The sequence below is a fragment of the Hipposideros armiger genome, unplaced genomic scaffold (assembly GCF_001890085.2).
Source record: "Hipposideros armiger isolate ML-2016 unplaced genomic scaffold, ASM189008v1 scaffold_370, whole genome shotgun sequence".
NCBI classification, from domain to species: Eukaryota; Metazoa; Chordata; class Mammalia; order Chiroptera; family Hipposideridae; genus Hipposideros; species Hipposideros armiger.
In genome coordinates this window covers 327186-350141 of record NW_017731720.1, presented here as the reverse complement: position 1 = coordinate 350141, position 22956 = coordinate 327186, and the positions used below count along the sequence as shown (strand labels likewise).

The following is a 22956-nucleotide window of genomic DNA, read 5'->3' as shown; positions in this document are numbered from 1 at the left end:
GAATTTTCATCTGAAATTAATTAATTCAGAGAAAGGGAAATTTTACAAAGCATAATAGGAAGCTAGTGTTGCTAGGACTTGTTTGCTTTTCAAAAATGCAGGTTCCTAAATGTAATTCAGCCATGCAACTTTCCCGTAATCATCTCATGGTTAAACATGAGCTTCTTGAATGCTTTATTTTAGAGAAAACTATTTTGCCTATCATAATATAATACATGAATATTAAATAAAATGTGGGAAATACAGAACAGAGAGTAGAAAAAACATTTCGAATAGTCCTAATATCTAGACAATCATAGTGTTTTAGTGTATTTCCTTTATCTTTTCTTTCCTCCCCCTGCTCTCCCCCTCCCTCCTTCTTTTTAAACATACTCCTTAAGTAATCGTAGAGACTTTTAAGTTGAGGTTTTGCTAAAAGATAGTACTCCAAATGTTGCTTTTTAAATATGATTGTCTGATTACTTTTCAGAGGACTCACTTCATCTGGATAAATCTCTTCTTTTTGAAATCGAAGAGTTTCAAATTTGTCATTTAGTATAAACGCCTTTGTGACAAGAGCTTGTTAACTGACTAATAGTGGTAGGGTACCCCTGACTGTGATGTCAGATATCCTAATATGCTGACTGCACCGTGTCTGAAGAAAAGTGTCAGAAACGTGTCCCAGTACATGACAGAGCATTAGGCAGTGTACTTGTCAGCAGTTACCCCTAAGTTTAGTTGTTAGACATTAAATCAGACCAGGTCTACTATGAGATGTCTCCCCTGTTCTTTTATTTTTCATTCTGCTGTTAGCCTAGCTCTAGACTGTTTTTATTTCTCAGTGTATGCAAAACTATATCCTCATGAGTGGGTAGTAAAGTATGTTCAAGTTATACCCATTTGGACTTTATAAGTCAAAAGGCACATTGGTTCTTTTATACTTTAGGATATATTTCTGACAGGTATCATGAATATTATAAGTTCTTTACACACAACATTACTCACTTTAAAATCTTTTAGTGGATTTTATAGTCAGAGGTTAAGCTATAGGATGTTAAACATAGAAAAAGTGTTTTTTTTTTTTTAAACATCTTTTTTTTTTAAAGATTTTATTGGGGAATTGGGGGAGGGGAACAGTGTTGGGGAATGGGAGAAGGGGAACAGACAAGTTGCTTTCCTTTTGTTCTTCAGTCTAGCTGTGGAGGATGTTGCTTCACTGGCCCATGTTGGTATTATCATTGCACTCTTCCCCATGGTGGCTCACGGCAGCCCAGCTCCAAGTCGAGCTGTTGTTCAGCATCTTAGCTGTAGAGGGCGCAGCGTCACTGGCCCTCATGTGGGATCTGAACCGGGGCTCTGCTGCTCAGAGCTGGAGTCCCAAGCCAACTCTTAACCAACACACCACTTGGCCGGCCTTTTAAGTTTTTAAATGGCAACATTTATGTTCCTATTTTTTTTTCCTTTTTATACTGAGAAATGATTAGGATAGATATAATGATATAATTAAATACACATTGCAGATGATGTAACTCATTCTCAGAGATGCAGTTTGTCCAGTTACGTAGCAGGAAGGTAGAAGCAGTTTTCCTGGTCCCTCATGACAAGTTCAGTAGGAGAAACTTGCACTTATTTTGACTGCACATACCCTTGTACAAGTCAAAACAATTGTAAATACATTTACATTATTTTTCCTTAAATATGACTTGTGTAGGTTGCATGTGTTACTTAGAGGTTGATCCTAATTAGCTGTAGAAACATGTTTTCTGTGTTTACTCATTTGAAAACATGATTAATTCATATGAAATGGATTTTATATGTCCATCATTTTAAAAATTTTATATATTTACCCATATGAAAAATTTTTTTTCCCATAATCATGTTGAAGAATCACTTTTTGTATATTTTATTTAAGTAGGTAGAAGAGAATAAACATTGTTTTATAGTAATTTAAAATCTGTTTTGTATGGAAGAAAGAAAGATTTAAAAATGTCTTTAGTCATTAATTAAATGGATTAGAATGGTTATAAAGTGCAGGAATTTTGTTCTATAGCTGAGTAAACCCAACAGTTATGACAAAGAAATATGGGAAACATGGCAGGTGAAAGGCCAGGAGAGAACTTTGTAAAGGTGATTACATGGTGTGGGTTAGTTTCCAGAGGGAATGAGGCTGAAGAAGAAATACTTACCCACTTGCTGGTTATTCTTTGAGCTTGCATGACACCAGTCTTCTAGGTTACAAAGTAGAAATTTTCTGGGAGAGGCTCTCAGAAATCATTTTTGAGGTTGTTCCTAGGTGTTAAATCCCTGTGCAAATGTTTGCTGTGTGTAGTATATTCTTTAAAAACTAGAACTGAAATTTCACTATATTCTAAAAAAAGTGAACTACTGTGATTTACTTTGATTTTGGTGAATGAAATGAATAAAATGCATAGCCCTTGGGGGCTTTATTATCTTGGTAATTGCTTTCTTTGTGTAAATACAGATGAAAGAATTTGCTTCAAAGGAACATTATTTTATAAAGAAAATAGATTTTCCCCATGCATTATTGCATAACCCTTTGAGAAAACAGATTGACTATTTCATTTTGTTTTATGTTTTTCTTTGATTACAATATTTTTCTTACTGTTTTTGCCTTTACTGAAAAATTGTCCTTTATTGGTGGCAATCAATAATGCTCCCAAGATGAAAATTGTATTTCTTTTTCATTTTATGATTTGTCATTTAAAAAATGTATGTCTGAACAGAAGTGATGAAGATGATGCTTCCCAACCACAACTTAATGATATTAAAGAAATTAATGAGTTGTGATTACTTTGCTTATCTTGTATACTGTAGTCTACCAACTTTAAAATCTTTTCTTTGGCATTCTTTTATATTACTTTTACATTATGTTAAGTTTCAATGCTATAAAGCCTTTGAATAGCATAAATAACAATTATTGGATTTGCCTGAGGCAGCTTATGTAAATCATAGCTGCAAATCAACTTTTAGTTTTCTGCCTACTAGGCTAATTTAATTGTAATTTGTATTGAGTGGCAATATTGTATAAATAAAATAGTTACACATGACTGTTGACCTATTAAATGACATCTAGTAAATGAATGTTACTTTAAAATTATTTACCAGTTGTATGTTATTCTTTTTCTTTCTGAGTGATTTGTTTGACTCAATGTTTACATTTATATAGTAATTATGGTGGTTTTTTTGTCTTTAATTTGGGTATCTTTGGTGTGAGAAGGCACTCTCCAATTTAGGCTTCTGTTATCTATTTAGTGTATAGTCAGTTCAATAATCACATGACCTTACATTGGATATACCGGGGTGCCAAAAAAAATGTATACAAGTGGACACTTTGGTTGATGTTGCTCAAGCAGTAGTTTACCGTCATCAGAAGTGTCTGGATGCTGATTTTAACCACTTTCAGCACCTCTTGTAATTGCAGAAGTCAGAAGTTACTTGTATTCATCTTTTGTTATTAGTATATATTAAATATTATAATTTTAATAGTTTTCCTTTCTTAAAATGTGTATATGTCTTTTTGGCACCCTCTGAATATAAACTTAACCAAGCGGTGAAGCCTTTTAAGACATGATCGTCACTTACACATGTTTCTCACAGTTGTTTTTCTAATGTTTTCAGTTTTTGGAGGTTACTCTGGGTGTCCCTTAGAATTTGGCATTAAGACTGCCCTCTTAGAATAAACTTGGTCAGTAGTGTCCTGGGATGGTTGCTATTTGGATGTCTGTAGAAGCGACCTATCTTAAGAGTTGGAGATAGAAAAATGCCCAAGGCTGAAGATGAAAAGAGCATAGAATTAAGCTGTGATCTATTTCATTACTATATATACATTCAATTCTTTCCTAAAGGATGTTTTAACAGGAGTGCCATGTCTTCTTTTCGAGAAGAAGAGAAATTGGATCATATAAAGTTGGCGTGTGTCCAGCACCATTTAGGGGAAAAAAAATTTTAGGAGTCATGCCTATTGTACTCGCCAGAGAAATGCTCTCTATTGTAACCCATCGCTAGTACAACATAGTTGTTTTATCGTCTGGGTGAAATTATCTCTCAACTTTTCAGTTCCCCTTGATTGGATTCCATGATTATCAGTATTTTGTTGTTGCCAATACATTCTTTTTCATATCTTTGTACTGAGAAAGAATTATTCATAATGGATGTGACATCACTTTCTAGTGAGTTTGGTTGGTTTGCCAGGCCCTGAGAGCCACATCAACAATGAGTTTATATTATAGACAAAATTGACTTTTAGGAATTTTAGTGATGAAAACCTGATTTTAACAAGATGTTGACAGTGGTGGCCTTCCTGAATTTCCTGTTAGCTTACATCTTTACATCTGATCTACTTTTTTTCAAGGTTAAAATCAAGGAAAATCTTTTTTAAATTATAGTTTTTACACAGATCTGGAAACCCAAATAATAACTTCAAGTGTATTTATAGAGGAGCATTTGAGATCTTGCTTCCTGGCAATTGTCACTTTTGGTTCAAATAAACTTATAAACATTCTCTAAAAAATATTATTTATAATTCCAGACATGCATATTTGAATTAATAAGGAAACCTTTTGCTTTAGATAACTGTAAGGTAGTTGAAGTATATATAACGTGCCCTACTCTAAAATGTAAAGACCAATCCTAAATAATCTTTGTTTGGTATGTTAATGAGGATCTTTAAAATTTTTCTCACATTATCTGCTTAAATGATTTAACTAATTCCTCTCAGAATATGAGTTATTAATGAATGAAAAGAGGAAAAGAGAGTAATCTCTTATTTTCATTCATTTCAGTTATGAATAAATTTTTACAGAAGCTAGAATTGTAAATGTTTAAAAAGAACAAATACCTCATATACGTCACATATGGCTCATTTGTGAATGGAACTTAGCTTGTCTAACTCCAGTCTGAACTATCCATATAGTTCTGTAGCCCTCGTGTGTGTGTGTGTGTGTGTGTGTGTGTGTGTGTGTGTGTGTGTGTGTGTTTGTTTCTCTGCATTATTTTCCTTTTACTAATACTTGGCGCTTACGGTTATATAAGTGTATTTTAATTTGCCATCTCCAAAATTAAATCGGGCTTTTTTGTTTGTATGTTTGTTTTGCATGAATGTAGTCTTTTATATATATTTGACCGTCTAGCACAAAGGGAGCTCAATAAATATTTACTAATCAATAGTTCCTAGACTCAGTCTGGATTTTTTTTGTGTGTGTATGAAAACTCATATTTAAGTAACTTTTTAAATTTAAAAAAATTTAAAAGAATTACAGATTTCCCCCCTCCCCTTGCTTTTCCAGTATGTCTAAAAGTATTTTAAAAAATCATTTATTTTATGGCATATACTATGGTAGGTGAAAAATCATTTTTTATAAAATGTGTTTTGATGTTAATATCATTATTATAAACTTTTTCAGAATTTTCTCTACTTCTCCTCCCTTCCCCTTTTCTTTGTGATTTTATAAATGAGCTTAAAAAATAAATGATTTAATCATACTTTTTTTTTCTTTTATTTTAGGTTGCTATGGAGTTGATGGAGAGAGTGACTCTATTATGAGTTCAGCTTCTGAAAACTCCACCGAGCCTTGGTTTTGTGATGCCTGTAAATGCGGTGTTTCCCCTAGCTGTGAACTATGTCCTAATCAGGATGGAATTTTCAAGGAGACAGATGCTGGAAGGTTGATGTCATAATTCTGTTGGGTCAATACGCCTGCTTTATAATGTGTCTGCTTCTGACTACTCTGTTCTGCTACTCTGAGTTTCTGAGTTACACCCTTTCCTTTGATTGCTTTTGTACCTTCTTGGCATAGAGTAAATGGACAGTAGGCTTACAGATCAGAGCAGGGTGAGGAAAGACTGAGCACCTACATTTGCCTTTATACCCATGACCCCATTTAATCCGAATATTTACCCAATGATGAGACAAGTAGTAAGGTTCCCCATTTTATAGGAGTAGTACCCGAGGCTCAGATCATTTAAGTAATTGTATTTTTCTCAAGACCACAAGCTGGTGAATAGTCAAGTTTCAGCCTGTATCTGTTTGACTTCAAGAGTATATCAGGAGACAAAGCCCATAGAGCAATTTAAAAAGGGAAGTTTAATTTAATGAATTATTAGGCTATGAAAAAGAGTAACCCTAAGATATAAAAGAACTCTAAAGGATACTCTAGGGTTGAAGGAGAGTATCCAGGGAATGGCAAACTTGTAAGGATGCCCCCTTCCTTCAGGCCAGGGTTCAGACCGCGATGGAGAAGGTATAGTTGCAGCCTACTGGATGGCGGAGAATGTGCTGGTTTGCCTGGGCCAGAACTTATCTGTGGTTCTTGGTGAGCGGCTGAGCTCAGGTTGCAGAGGGAGCTGGGGCACTGGTGTGAAGCCTGGAGGATGTGGTGTCTGTATTGTGAGGGCCACAGGAAAGTGATCGCCAGGCTAGGCCTGTGTGGTCACTGAGGAGCAGTGCACGTGGCTGGGGCAGGGCCCTGGCTGATGTGCTCCCAGTCGTGCTGAGAATCCCCTTCCTCCAACAGTGCCCTCCACCACTTTCTCAGGAAGCTGAATATTGTGCTCACTAAAGCAGAAATGCAGAAGGGCTCTTGTCCATTATTGCAGAGCAGATATGGAAAGGTGGATCTGGAGCTGAGAGGCAGTAAATTGTTAACTGGCACAAAGACCTATGTTCCTTTTACTGTTGTATTCACACCTACTGTATTTCCCCATGTATAAGACGCTCCCATGTATAAGACGCACCTTAATTTTAGGGCCCGAAATTTGAAAAAAAGTATTACATAAAGTTATTGAACTCAAATTTTATTTATCATAAAATTCATACAATTTCTCATCACTGTCAAAACTCCCAACCATTAGCTTGTCCTCTTCTGTGTCTGATGACGAATCCCTGTCTTCATATATTGCCTCCCATGGCCTTCTTCTGCTGTAGCGTTGTCAGTAGGGTTTCTTCTTCCTGTAGCCAGTCTCGGATTGTTTTCTCATTCGGAGGAGGACCAAACTTATGTTCAGCAGCACGATGATTTCCATTCACTTTTGCAAACTGGATCACTTTTAACTTGAATTCAGTGCTGTACGAAAATCTTTTCTGAGCAGAACATGGCAAAACGTAACCAACCGTAATATACCGGTAACAAGTGCGAAACAGCACAAATACAACAAGCACGAAAAAGTGGAAAATGCAAGTAAAAAAACCTACAACCACTGTATAAGACACACCCAGTTTTTAGACCCCAAATTTTTTGAAAAAGGGTGCATCTTATACATAGGGAAATACGGTATCTTTATTATCACATCTGAGCCATTCTGTTGTGTTGATATCTTTCATGTTTTTTCCGAGGAGACTACCATCTGGGATGGATGACTGAAATATAAAAGTAGTTCCTAACCTTTTATATTTTGTGGATTACTACCCACATCTCCCACCCTATAAGAGGGGGTGCTCCATTTTTTATTTTTCTGCATGAAAATATTTCAGTGTTTTTATCAAACCTATTTAATATTTTAACAAGAACAACAACAAAACAACCTATACAAATTATCATCATCATTTCCCATATTTTAACATTGAAAATGATAGGATAGGGGACTGGCTGAGAGGCTCAGTTGGTTAAGATTTAGCTTAAGAGCACGAGCTCTGAGCAACAGGGCCGCCGGTTCGACTCCCACATGGGCCAGTGAGCTGCGCCCAAGCTGAGCTATCGCTGAGCTGCCAACAGGTGGCAGGATGGCTCAGCTGGTGAAGCACGTGCTCCTAACAACAAGACTGCCTGTTCCTTGGTGGGCTATGCCCACCTGCAAGTAAGACTGATCTCGGCACCTTGAGCTGAGCTGCCGCCTGGAGGCTCAGTGGATTGAGTGTGCTCTTAACAACAAGGCTGCTGGTTTGACTTCCACATGGGATGGTGTCTACATCCACCCGCAACTAGTATTGTAACACAGCACCTTGAGCTTAGAGGCCACGAGCTGCTGACGGGCAGCCAGGTGGCAACTGGCGCCCTCTACAACTAAGATTGAAGAACAACAACTTGGCTGGTACCCCTCCACAATTCCCCAACACTGTTCCCCTCCCCCAATTCCCCAACACTGTTCCCCTTCCCCAATTCTTCAATTAAAAAAAAAAAGATTATGTCAACTATAATTATATATACATATAGTCACGGGACATGGAGTAGAGAGTGGGAATGGAGTCAATGGAATTGTAATAGATAAGCATGCTATCGGGGGCAGGAGGGCAGTAGATGGGGGAGGAGGGTTGTTACTTTGTGAGGGTGAAAAAGATAACTATTGCATTGTTCTGTACACCTGAAACTAACAATAAAATAAAAAATAAATAAATAAAACGTACCCTTCCAAAAAAAAAAAAAAAAGAAAGAAAATGATAGGATACCTTTTGTCCCAACATTAACGATAGGATTTCAAGTTTAATAGGCATTAGTTTGGTAAAGTAAAAACTGTTTATCTTATTTTTCTCATTTTTACCTCAATTGATACACAGGTCCTTGCCATATAAGATTGTTGGGATAGCAGACACTACCATGGACTTTTGGAGAATCCTATGTATCGGTCGGTGTCTAGGAAAAATGGCTAACCTTCTTACCTCTTTTCCTCACTGCCTATCCAAAAAATTAAAGAACTATGTAACAAATGATTTGATGTATTGACATGTATCTGTGGTCCATATTATAGACATGGGCATTATTTGATGTTTGGGCTGACTGTGGCCTAGAATTAGGGAGTTTAGTACATCTTTTAAAGTGGGTGCTTTCAAGGTGGACTGCCTATATTTGGTATCTGGTCTTTTTTTTACTGTGATTTTAGGCAAGTGAGTTAGCCTTTTTATGCCTCAGTTTCCTTAGCACTTTTGAGAAGATTATAATGAGATGATTCATATAGAACAATTATACAGTTTCTGGAACATCAAAAGTGTTCAATGAATGTATTCTTAATTCTGCTGCTGCTTTACTACTAATGCTTTCTTATTAAAAATATTATTCTATTCATTTAAGGTAATCATAGAATACCAACTGCTAAATTCTTTCTGGTAACTCTGCAGTCCTGAGAGTTGAAGTTTATGGTGGTAAATTGTAGTGAAAAAGTAAGGCAACTTGAGAAAACACAGAGCTTCCTTTCAGGGAGGAGAATTTTTTTTTTTCCTTTTTTTCTTTTTATAATTAGGAAGTTCTACTGAAAAGCCTTAAAGTACCTGCCTCTTCATGTTATCACAATCCACAAAGCAAGTTGTCAAGTTGTTTCTGAATGAAAGCAAGGAGGCCTCGTCAACCATTTAGATTTATTGAGATACTTGTATTGACTCCTGTGGATCTTACATAGAGACACCTCCCTTGATTGTCCAGTCTGGCAAAAGTCCTTTTCCACTGTTTTAACATTTTATTTGTGTTGGTATCTACACTCACCTATAGGCTATAGTGGAAATTATAGGTCTTGATACAGTTTGAAGGATATAACAGTAGTTCAATTCAAGGCAAAAAAAGTCAAGAGGTGACATTTAGTATTCTAGCTTCACATGGAAAATGGGAAAAGAAAGAACAATGTATGGAAAGACTGAAAAGGTTTCATAACTGACATGGGCTAATTAGACTTTTTTCTCCGTTTCTGATGGGAGCCACCAGTTCTACATAGAAAATGATGCGATTTAACGTGAGAAAACCATCAGTACATTCTCGTCATTAAATTTTTATTTCGTTTCTTAGAGCGAGTATTTTACCCTGTTTTAAGTGGTCTTATAAACCCGATATGGGAAATACTAGACATATTCTACTATCTAGTGATAGCGTGCTAGACACAATGCTGCAAGCGCTATACATTCATTATTATAACTTTATTATAACTTCCAAACTGCCTGTGGTGCTCTGTTCCTATTAGACACTTAGTAAATGAGTACTGAATGAATAAATGAAGGACTGAAAAATAACATACTGGAAGTGAATTTGTTTTATATGTTGTGAAGACACTACAAATACAAGGCGTCTCAGAATCAGAGTTGGCTGATTAATATAGTTCCCATTCTGAAATTAGTCTTTCTACTTAGTTTGCTTCATTAAAATATGTGATTTTAAAAGTCTATTAATAGCTTCTGTGCTAGAATGACAATTCTGACTCTGTTTGTTGGTGGTTTTGTGTGGTGCTTGTTTTCTGCATCTTTCCCCATTCAACATCTGCCATCATAGCTCCAAGCAAAATGGATGGTAAAGTAACAAGGAAGACTATTCCTTTTTGATTTCTCAATTTGTCGTAATCACAATGTCCTAAAGTATGTGCAGCTAAACAAATGAACCAAAAACTATTTACCGCAGGTATTAATAAGGGCCAAAATTGTCTCAGCTGGTTGATATGTATTTTAATAAAGACTCAAGTTGGCATCCTCAAGAGAGTTTGTGGGAAATGATACACTTGTGTGCCAATCACACTGAAATGGCAGTTGAAATCTGTAGGACTTGTGTGACTTGTGCTGAAACATTTTAAGAAGGTCAGTGTGAAGCAAGCAGCCAGCTGTTGGGTTTATCAAAGATAAACTCCTGCAGAGTACAGCAGCATTTAATACACCAGTGGAGCATGAAAAAACTGAGCAAATTAAATTGAGAAAGCAGCTGCTTGTTGAAGATGTGTATCTTTATATTGAACTCCGCAGGATGGATTTGGGAAGTTGGATTAAAACATTCTATCAAGAAGAAATCTCAAAACCTTGGATTTTCTTCCAATAAGAAAGATAATTTTTAAAGATTTGTACCTATTTTTCCCAGTGCCTCTATAAAATGATTTTTATAGAGTCTTATTTCTTTAAAACTCATAGAGCATCACAAGAAACAGAACCATGAAGCAATCATAGCCTCGTGAGCTGTGATCAAGCAGAATTTGCTGTCAGTGTATTCACAAGGTTAAAAGAGATTTGCCATCTTATTTTTACCCTCTTCCTTCAGAAGTGATACAGATCTATATAAATTTCAAAATTCAGTGATCCATATTTTGTTTGGTTGTCAGCAAATTACCTATATTAAGAAAAATGTTCCAAGCACTTTTGAAAAACGGAATGAAATCAACTCCTGTTTAGTTTTTCTTTTGAGTGTACTGAAACTTGGAGGATTCTTTGTTTAGTGTTGTGGAATCTTTCAGACTTAAAAATTATATGTGGGGAATATAAGTTTTAATACATAGGTTGTATGGTGAACGGATGAATGATATATGACTTCCCTATATTATTATAACTGTTCTGTACATTTTTCTAGCAATCTATTTAACCTGAGATGAAAGTCAAGATGCATACCAAAAATATTTTAAGATAATATCCTTAAGTATTATCCAACAGCTTTTAGAAAAAAGAAACAAGAAAGAGCCATTTTACCCAATTCAGAGTAACGTCACAGTTCCTGAATTAGGATCCTTAATTCTCAAAGTGCTTAAAGTAATGTATGTGAATACCGTTTCATGCATATGAAAATGATGTTTTGTTTCATCTGAATAGTGGCTTTGTGCAAATATTTAAGAATACAATAAGTGCAAAGCAGTGAATTTTAAGTGAGAGGCAATTACAATTGTTAACTCTCAACTTTGGCTAAGCTGCTGGGAAAGTGATGTTCATTGCAGTCCCTTTTTCTGTAACTAAATGATATTGTTCTGTACGTGTTCCCTACTTTTCAATTATGTTTATGAGATTTTGAAACCTGACCACAGAATTCTTTCAGTAGTTATTTGAGATGGTGCATATTTTATGTCTATTTTCCATGTGGACATTTTATGAAAGGGTTTCATAGCAAAATCACATCTTCTTTCCCTATAGATGGGTTCACATTGTTTGTGCCCTGTATGTTCCTGGAGTCGCCTTTGGAGATATTGACAAATTACGACCAGTAACACTAACAGAGATGAACTATTCCAAATATGGTGCCAAGGTGAGACAAAGTGTTTTTGATTCTCTACAGGGAAAGTTTTTACTTACTAGTTTATATAGCTTTTTACTAATATGGTTGAATACAGAAATGCTTGTTAGGAATCATGCTGTTTATATAACAGTTAGCACTGAATCATGTATCACTGATAGTAATTTTCCCAGAAAGCCAAAAATGTATACATTCTTCCATGTATTTTTAATTTAGAATAACTTGTGGGATAAAATGGTAATTGATACTGCTAGTTCCCTGGCGTTTGACACACTGCCTAGTATATAGTGAGTTCTCTGACCAGATCCTTATTTTTAATCAGTGGATCAAATACAAACCTAATTTTTTTTTACTTTATTTTGAAAATAGAATTTACCAAAATTGTGAAAAAGAGTACAGGAACACCTGTTATTTTATTCAGGTTTCAAGGAGTGGTTTTCTCTTTATGACTATCTAATCTGCTGAGCAAATGATCCTCAGCCTTGATAGTTCATAAATTGCTTTTCACTGACTAAGCCTTAGGATTATAAGTGATAAAAACACCCAGTTATTAATTTAAACTTAGGTATAAATTACTACAAACATTCCTGGAATACTAGAACTAATTAGGCACCGATAAGTTCTCTTTTCATTACCATTTATTAGGAAATTGGCAAGGAAGACTCGTGAATAGCATCAATAACATTAAATGTGGGTAGGGAACTTATAGATTGTTGGAAAATTCTGATATTGAAAATTTAGAAATTTGACAGTTTCTGCTATTATAATCAGAATATTCTCCTTGGGCTCTACCACCATCCCCATGCCCCCCATCCCCCCTGCACTCCAATACTCCCGTGCTTTAGTTTGGGTAATTTCTGTTAAACTATATGCAGCTCCCCTCTCCAGAATTAGCTAAAGCCCCACAAGGAGAAAATCAGGCCCAAGCACTGAACTTACTTTCCTGGTCCTTAGATAATCCTACACTATCCTGTTACCTCTCTGATGCCTTTAAGATACACCGTAGTTAAAAAAAAAAAAAAAGTTCACGTTTTCTAGTTGAGCAGCATTAAAACAAATTACCTAGTTCACCATTACTGTAAGTGGAAGTTAGTACTTTTTTTGTAGTAGCGTCATAATTCACAAGCACAGAACCTGGAAGGGGCTAGCTTGTCATTTTCAATAGGCACACGTCATTATCATAAATATAAGTCTGGAAGCAATTAAAAAAACAGTAACTAGACATTACTTCATATAACTAAAGCCAGCAGTGACCTCTAGACTGAAGAGTCATCCAATGTGTAACTGTTTTTTTCTTTATCACCTGATTTTGTTTTGAAGTATTACTGGGAAATGGAGTCGAAAATTACGTATTCTGTAGCTCACCTGTAAAATCAAACACAGTGTTGTGAATTATGACTGGGACCACACTGTCTCCCCATTTCCTAATCCTGATTACTTTCTCCCCATGCTCTCAGTTTCTTAGTCCCCTAGCATTTTAAATGATTCAGGCAATTGAGGAAGATTCTATTTTTTTGTTAGATTGTTCTGTACTCTTATAAGACTTTATTGTCCGGAAATTTTTCTTTGTGTTCACTCTGAAACCCCTTGTTCAATTTCATCATATTACATTAAATTACTCAGGGAACTATTTTAAACAATTTGGTTCTATTCATAGTATTGACATCCTTTAGATAATTGAATTTCTTTTCTCTCCCTCTTCTCTATTTCGTTTTTGGTTTCATGTTTAGATTACTATTTGCTGGTATTTTCTAGCATACACATTCTACTGTTATTGGGAAAAGACCCTTAACGAGGCAGCAGAGTATCAGGGTTTTGGAGTGATTCCACATCGGTGCCCAGAGTCCTGTTCTTGTTATTTGCATTCACTGCTGATGTGCCATCCTGGTGATGTCTACCCAGCAAGACATCACTAACTGTAACAGCATTCTACCTATATTTTTAGTATCTATTGAAACTTTTTTATTTCCCCTTTTATATGTTTCCCTCATATTTAATTTCCTTAGAATACATTTACTAAATAGTATTTCCTTAATTGTCTACTGGCAGTCTTCCACAGTTTAGCAAGTTTTTCTTTTATAAAGATTCCTATTACCAGAGCAGCTTATATTTTGAGACTATATATTTTTTCTCTCTCTCTCTGTGGTTAAGATAGTTAAAAGGATAAAAAACTAAATAAATTTGGGGGAGGATTTCGGGTAATTTCAGCAGTTTATACTTTCAGTTTTGCACCTTTTCCCTTTGTATACAGCAGCAATATAAATAATCGGCTGTATTGTATGTCACTGATTTCACCAAATTGTTTACTTGAGATTAATTTTAATTTTCTTAAAGATATTTTTAAAATGTATGATTTCTTTGGCTGTAATGCCTAGATCTTTTGGCGAATTTTCTCTGGCTTTTTATTTATTTTCTTTCATTTTTCCAAGCAGTATTATATTGTCCAAATCAATGTAACTAAATGGTTAACAGCATGGACTGTAAAGTAAGAAAACCCTGGTTTGAAGACTGGTTCCCAGTTATTTTTTGTGTTATTTTGAGCAGATTTCTTCACCTGTCTTGCCCTGAATTTTGTCATATATAAAATGGGAATACTTATAGTACCTCATTCACATACTAGTGTGGAATAATGTGAAATGATATTAATATATATGAAGTGCTAAGCTAAGAATAATGCCTAACACATGGCAAGCCCTCAAATAATATTATTATTTTCATCATTATTATTATATCAGTGGAATTTTGGTTTTTTGAACAACAAAGAGAATTGCTTTTTTCATATAAACTCTTGGCTTGCTACAGTTATCATTTGTATTGCTAGAGTGTTGGTTCACTACTTGCATTTTGTGGATGCTTTGTAGGAGAATGCTGCATTTGTTCTGGAAATATGTTTACTTTGAGCATTTTCCTGTTGTTATTCCATTGTAGGAATGTAGCTTCTGTGAAGACCCTCGTTTTGCTAGAACTGGAGTTTGCATTAGCTGTGACGCAGGGATGTGCAGAGCATATTTCCATGTGACCTGCGCTCAGAAGGAAGGTCTGCTCTCAGAGGCAGCAGCAGAAGAGGTAGGTTTATTTAAACCCATCATTGATGACTATGTTCATAAGACTTCTCAGGACTGTACATCCTACAACAGGTATGCATCATATAATAAACCTGTAAAGGTTTATTCTTAAAGTCTTTACCTAAATCACTGGTCTAAAACTTCCAAGAGTAAACAATATATATGAGTTTTTTCTAGTTATAAAGCAAGTCAGACATTTGGAAATCCTGTTAAAATTTGTACAGTGAGATCTGACAGATGAAGTTAATTCTTTCAAGGTGTCTGTGAGGTTAAAGCTGTTTTCATAACAATGTGAAATGGTATATACTTTTTTTATTCTTAATTCTCTCATGAGCAGTAGTGGAGATATCCAGAGACTAAAAAACATGTAACAATATAACACTGAATGCGGAAACAGTGTTGAGAATCCAGCTGTGTTCTTCTATATCAGCTATCTAGACATTAAAGTGATTTGCAAAAATGTAAAATGGTGCCACTCTTCTCACTAAATGTGTGTGTGTGTGTGTAAATGATAGTATTATTCATAAATATGTTATTTATGTTAACATGTAATGGGCTTATTGTTGTTTTAAAATAAATGAATATAGATGATGTATTACAGAATTGTACACCTGAAACCTATGTAACTTTGCTAACAATTGTCACCCCAATAAACTTTAATTAAAAAAAAGAAAAGAAATAAAATAAATGAATATTTTAAAAGTTTCTCAGTTTTAATTTCTAATATAATAAATATCTACAAATATGACTCACATAGGCTCTTTGGGGTCTTCAGTAATTTTTAGGAAGTCTTTTAAGGAGTCCTGAGACCAAGTTTTGTTGATTCTTAAAGCTCTTTATACGGGCAGGTAATTGAGTGTTTGGTAATTTGACTGTATATTCATTTGGGGTTTGTGGTACTATCTAAGCCTCCTCTTGTTATGTTTCTTCTTTTATTTGGTAAATTGTGAACTTGGGAAGGTCCAAGTAAGTTTAAGGAAATATAAACTATAATAATAAATGCAGTTGGCTGATTCTTAAACATGTGCAAAGTATTAGTACTTTTCTAGGTAAGACTGATATCAGATAAGATGAGCTTCAGCTGCAGAATAAACTAATATAGGTTTACTCTTTTTGTTTTAACAAACGCAGTTAAAAAATGAAAAGTAGGGCCAGTGAAGCAACGGCCTCCACAACTAGACTGAAGAACAAAACGACAGCTTGTCTGTTCCCCTTCCCCCAATTCCCCAGTACTGTTCCCATCCCCCCAATTCCCCAATAAAAATCTTTAAAAAAAAAAAATGAAAAGTAGAATTGGATACTTTTAAAGTGTTATATAATCATTGAATCATACATATTTTTGTTTCAGAAAGAAATGTCAGCTTTTAATAAACTTAATATAAATAGTTAATATTTAACGCCTTTGTAAAACCTGAAGTGGATAATTTTGCTTTCCTGGATAAAGCCTTATTTTGCCATTAGCTAGATTAGTATTAATTTTTATATAAATATAATATTTTATCAGGTGTAAAGAAACTTCTATATATATATTTCAAAACATTTTATAAGAAATGTAAGTTAAATACATGAAAACACTTAATATAAATTTAGATTTAGTTCACCTCAGATTTAGACTACCATATTCTGTATACAATACGTATGAGTGTTTTAAGAATTGAAAAAATACTTAATTCATGAAAGCTAGGAGACAAGTGATGAATGCCAAATAGGAAAAAGATAACTTTGCAAATGTGATCAAGCTGAATACAGAGTCTTAGAAGCCAAGTGCACGATATCAGTAAAGCTAAGTTGGTAACATTCAGTTTTTATAAGAAGAAATACTGAACAGCTATAAACATAATTTTCTTTGTAGTTCAGAAACCATATATCATCAAACTTATTTTTCTCCTTTGGTATTTGGGCATTGAAATTGCATTTAATATTTTTATCTGTAAAAGGGCCTAGAAATTTTAAGTACAGGAATAAGAAATTAAGAATTCTTGCTCAAATGTATGGTTTTTCTTTTTTTGGTCTTCATCTGGGAGTTTCAGATTTGAGTGCAAGACTCTTTAAGAAATAAACTACAACTGTATGATAAACAAATTAATCATAAAATGTCTGCAAGGCACTGTAGTTGAGGAATAACTTGGCAAGCATTTGTGGAACAGGAATATAATAGTCCTTCTTTGCGTTCTAAAACCCAGTTAAGTTGTGTTAGGGGGTCACCTAAACTTTGTTTAGCAAACAGTGAAATTTATATTCAAAAGTAGCTTCACGGTACAAAGTGAAATTAGTAAGTCATGATTGAGGGCCTGTGCATATGTGCAAGGTACTAAGGTAAATATGAGGATGGAGGAGTCTGCCAGGGAGCAGAAAAATAGCTTTAAGGTGCAGTATTCACCTAGGTGGGGATACATCGTAAACACAATGACATGTTAAACAGACGTATATACAAGACGGCATTAAAATATGTCACAGTGCCTAGAATGGACAAGAAGTGATGATAATATAGAAAAAAGAAGGTTCTCTGAAAGGACCAGAAACTTAGAGCTGGACCTTCTATCTCTTACCTTTAGCTGTTTAAGGATTGCAGATTCATGTATTTTACTGTCATTCATGCAACACAATTATTTAACAGATACATTGACCTCCTATGGATTAGGCATTGTTGTAGACCCTATAGAGAGACCAGTGAACAAAACAGACAAACTATGTGCTCTTAAGGTAGTTTACATCTGAGTGCCAGGTTGGGAGAGGACAGACATTGAAAAAAGAAGCAAACAAATATATTGTTATAAGTACTGTGAAGAAATATAAAGCAGGATGAAGTATTTAGGCAGTAACGAGGGAGGGTAAAATGCTATTTTATATGGGGAAATCAGAGAAGGGCTCGCTAATATGGTGACATTTTATGAAAAATATGTAAGGAAAGTGGTAGGAAGCATACATATGTTTATTTAAAAGGAGAGCATTACTGGTGGAGGAACAATATGGAGAAACTGAGACAGGAACATACTTGGTTTGAGGGTCAGCAAGGAGACTGGTATGGCTGGCTCAGAGTTAGTGGCTGGAGCTGGTGAGAGGAGGAAGGAGAGGTAGCAGAGGGCCACATCACATCACAGGACCTGGAAGACATTGGGCAAGACTTTGGATTTTCACTCTGAGTGAGATGGAAAGCCTTGAGGTTTGCAGAGAGTACATGTGACCCAACCAATGTTTAAAAGGACCACTCTGATGATGTGTCAGGTATAGACTGTAGGGAGGCAAGAGTGAAAGTAGGGAGGCCAATTAGGAATCTTACTGCAACTGGTTTAGGATGGAGGTCATGAGAAATGACAGGTTTTGTAGGTATCATAGTTGCTGGTAGATCATTTGTTGAGTATAATAGAAAGAGAGGAATCAAAGATGACTTGTCTTTGGCCTGAGCTTCTAGTGCAATGGAATTGCAATTTACCGAGATGGAGAAGACTGCAGGAAGAGCTGATCTGTTGCAGGACCAAGGGTTCAGTTTTGGACGTGTTGAGTTCAAGATGCCTATTAGACATCTAAGTGGACATATCCAGTAGATAGTTGGCTATCTGAGTCTGAAGTTTAGGGAAGCAGTCAAAGCTAAAGATATAAATTAGAGCGCTACGGGGAAATGACTGGGTGGAATCATCTAGAGCATGAGAATAGATTGAGATGAGAAGTCTGGTGACAGCCATAAGGCTACCTCAGCATCCAAGGTTGAGTAAATAAGGAGCAATCTAACCAGGAGACTAAAGTAATGAGGTAAAAGAGAACTGAGAGAGAGTAGTATCCTAGGAATGTTTCAAAGAGAGAGTGAGCAATTTTGTCAAATGAGTAAGATTGAGACATAGCCATTGGCCTTGGCAAAATAAAGGTCATTTTCATTTGACAGGAGCTCCTGGAGTGGTTGGTAGTAGTTATGGAAAGTTAGGAGTGGAACAGAATTGAAGGTAGCTAACACAGATAGGCCTTAGATTGTTCCTTTTAAGAGGAGCTTAGAAGTGGAACAGCATAAGGGAGCCCACAGAACATCTTTAACATTTATTTTTAAAGGTATTACAGTATGTTTAGTATACTATATGCTGAAGTATGCTGAAGGAAGTGATACAGTAGAGGAAAAAAGTGCATGTGAGAGGTAGAATTGCCGGAGGAAAGGGGGCAATCCAAATCACAAGTGAAGGAGTTAACCTTAGATTGGAACATTGGGAGACTAGGCAGAGGATTATGGGTAGGGATGCGGCTAGGTTGATGCATGTGGTAATTGGAGAATGTGGAAATTCTCATTTTGTTGCTTTTTTCTTCCCTCCCCAACCCTCTTCTGTGAAATAAGAAATAAAGTCAGGATCTGCAAATCAGGAGATATTGAAGGTTTGAGGGAGAGAGAATGTTATTCAATAATTATCTGTGAAAATGGAGGGTAAATTAACTTGGGAATGTGTTCACCTGCTCAGGTGCAGGCACACAGTAAGGGAAGAGTTAGATTTACCTGTGCTTCAGGTTTCGTCAGCAAAGCTAGATGAGGAAGACCTTAGGAGCAAGTGAGTCGGTGCTCCATGCAAAGGAGTAATTAACTGATGGACCATGGAATACTCAGATAGGCAGGGCAGTGGTTATGGGCATGGGCTACGAGACAGTCAGAAGGTAGAAAAGTCAGTACTTCGGAGATGCAAATAGTGTTAAAAACTTGTTTGAGTCTTAGAGGGAGTGACCAGGAAAGATAAAAAGTGATGCTCAGACAATGATATTTTAGGCATTGAATTACGGAGAGAATGCAGTATCTTGGTACTGTCACGGCAATTAAATGGCTGAGGTGGGTAAGACAAGAATATTGATGATGTTATAATTAAGAAGATAAACATGAGATGCTCCTACTCCTTATAGTACTTATATACTCTGAATTCAACAAAAACCTCAGTTTTATTATTAAGTTACCAGTAAAGCACCTCTACTTTCTTAAAAATATACTAGTTTTACAAGTGCCACTTGGTTCTCATTGTACAAAACCCCCAATAGTTTCTTCTTTCAGTTTATGCTTTTTTTGATCTGCTGTGTCAGTATTACTCAGGGAGCTTTGTTTAAAAATAAAAAAAATTTTTTTTTCGTTGGATTCTAGACCAAATCATGCAATCCAGAGGCCCACAGGCTACATTTGACCTGTTAGATACATTTGGTTAGATGGGAATAGTATTATAAAAAGAAAACCTTGAATTTTAATGCTTTTAGATGGGGCATTCAAGTTTGCCACAGGCCCTAAAGTTCATAGAGTCCCGCCACCATTTATTCCCACCCACCATCATTTACTTTTGTCTTAGAATTTTCTAGCACCTTTCAGGCCCCCTTTACTCATTTATGTTTCCATTTTAGGGTTATGCAAAGAGCTGAAGGGGATGCATAAAGTGCTTTATTGACTGGGCCTGGCCTTCTCAATCCATTTTTGTTCTGGGTAGAATCTGTCCATGCATTACCATCCAGTTAGAAATAGCCTACTTGTCTGTATTGGCTAGTTGTGCATTTTTCTGAATACATTGTTGTTCTGTAATATTAATCTATGTATGCATAATACTAATGTTTAATGATGGTTTCTACCTAAGTTTATTAAAATCCTATTTGTTTTAAATGGGATTATTCTTTTAGGTATACAAGTATAATTAAATACAATACACAAGATTTGGTTTCAGTATTTTTAAATCCACAAGGCCCTTTTATAGAAAAAAATTGTTAATTTAAAGTTGATTATACAAGACTAAGTTTCTAAAGCAGCAATTTTTATCTTTGTAAGAATTACTTCCGTAATTTATTTTAGAAATAACCAACACTGGAAAAGATTATTTAAAAAATTATCTCTTGTGTTAGGTTTTTTTATGACCCTGTGGAGTAAAGCTGTTTACTTTTTTTCACCTTGTTTTTTGATATAGGATATAGCAGATCCATTTTTTGCTTATTGTAAGCAACATGCAGATAGGTTAGACAGGAAGTGGAAGAGAAAAAACTACTTGGCTCTACAATCCTATTGTAAAATGTCTTTACAAGAGAGAGAGAAGCAACTATCACCAGAAGCACAGGTATGGAATTCATGCCAAAACGCATGCTGTTTTCATTCATGTGTGTTTGCCAATGACACGTGAAGAATAGTTATGAGATATGGTTAGTTACCTAGGAAGTAGATGTTATTAAGGTAAATGGTTAGTATAGTTTGTGGCTAAATTGCTCTACATCTAGTCAACAGAGCAGCCATTTATAAAGCATGTTTCCAAACATACTGAAAAATGTAGCTTAGAGTAAATTATTCTATCAGTGCAGTATGTTGACCACATCTTTTTCAGTCTGTTCTAATGTTTATTTATGCAAAGGGTTTGATCGGTTTGCCCACCATTTAAAATATATTTCTATGTAAATTAAGTAAGTTTACGGAGACTTGCAGTTATTAAGACAAGAAATTTCAGCTTAATCAAATTAGTTTCTGACAACTCTGATCATAAATTAGGATAGTTGTTACTAAGGGAAGACCTAGTTTATTGCAACCCAAGAATTATACAATATATCTTACGGACTGTGGATAGATAGAATTTGCCTTGATATCGGAAATTCTGGTAATCTTTACTTTCTGTAAGCACAGAAGTAAAAATCATAAGGAGTATATTCCACATTTTAATGTCTTTTAAAATTTTATACATATTTATCAACAGGCGAGGATCAATGCCCGGCTTCAGCAGTATCGTGCCAAAGCAGAGCTAGCTCGGTCCACCAGACCCCAGGCCTGGGTTCCAAGGGAAAAATTGCCCAGACCGCTCACCAGCAGTGCTTCAGCCATCCGTAAACTGATGCGGAAAGCAGAACTAATGGGGATCAGTACAGACATCTTCCCTGTGGACAATTCAGATACGAGTTCCAGTGTGGACGGGAGGAGGAAGCATAAGCAGCCTGCGCTCACTGCTGATTTTGTGAATTACTATTTTGGTCAGTATATGTGTACAGACACTGATATGTGTACATTTTCTTTTTTTTCTTTTTTTTTTTTTTTAAGATTTTTATTGGGGAATTGCGGGGATGGGAACAGTGCTGGGGAATTGGGGAAAGGGGAACAGACAAGTTGCTGTCGTTTTGTTCTTCAATCTAGTTGTGGAGGACGTTGCTTCACTGGCCCAAGTTGGCACCATCATTGCGCTCTTCTCTGGCGAGGCAGATCAGTCGCCGGCTTCTGGACGGCCGCTCACTGCGGCTGCTGGCCGCTCACGCTGGCTGCTGGCTACACACGGTAGCCCATGGCAATCCACTGCCACAGGGACTGCAGCCCACGCCGTCGCAGGCGACTCATGGCAGCCCAGCTCCAGGTTGAGCTGTTGTTCAGCATCTTAGCTGTAGAGGGCAGTGTCACTGGCCCTCATGTGGGATCCGAACCGGGGCCCTCTGGTGTCCCAAGCGAGTTCTCAACCATCGCGCCACTCGGCCGGCCCGATATGTGTACATTTTCAATGAGAACACTTTGCTAAGGAAAATATTTATTATGCTGTCAGTTTTTAACTTATTATCCGTGTTGCATATATCAAGCAAAAGCATGTATATTTTCCTTATGTTGTGGGGTTTTGTAAAATGCTAGGTTCACGTAATTGTGAATAGAGTTAACAGTGTTTTAAACAATGTAGGTTTATCCATGTGATTCTCTCTTCTCCCATTGTGTATTTTGTGTGTCGGCTTTTATTTTCTACTAAAGTAAGATTGGATATTTAATTTAAATAGAGAGAAATATGCGCATGATCCAAATTCAGGAAAATATGGCTGAACAAAAGAATATAAAGGATAAATTAGAGAATGAACAAGAAAAGCTTCACGTGGAATATAATAAGGTAAGTTGGCTACAAAACAAACAGTATAATAGATCTTATTGATGATTTCTTTTGTGACTTCGTAGCATTTCTATTTACGGTTCATTTTGAAGTTCTGGAGTTTTTAGACCCTTCCCTACAACCTCTACCCATCATTACCTTCATTATCATCACTGACATTTTCTGAGCACT

At 35.9% G+C, this 22956-nt stretch overlaps 1 protein-coding gene across 9 annotated transcripts in view; it reads left to right on the top strand.

The window, feature by feature from the left end:
* PHF14 (PHD finger protein 14) overlaps positions 1–22956 on the top strand; it is a 172689-nt gene that overhangs the window by 20893 nt on the left and 128840 nt on the right. For 8 of the 9 annotated variants that reach the window (XM_019662191.1, XM_019662192.1, XM_019662193.1 and 5 more), the window contains exons 5-10: positions 5504–5663; positions 11789–11900; positions 14817–14954; positions 20857–21003; positions 21628–21898; positions 22679–22785. In XM_019662191.1, coding sequence (XP_019517736.1) covers positions 5504–5663; positions 11789–11900; positions 14817–14954; positions 20857–21003; positions 21628–21898; positions 22679–22785 — 935 coding nt within the window. The remainder of the gene's footprint in view (positions 1–5503; positions 5664–11788; positions 11901–14816; positions 14955–20856; positions 21004–21627; positions 21899–22678; positions 22786–22956) is intronic. The other variant, XM_019662196.1, reaches the window with a different exon arrangement.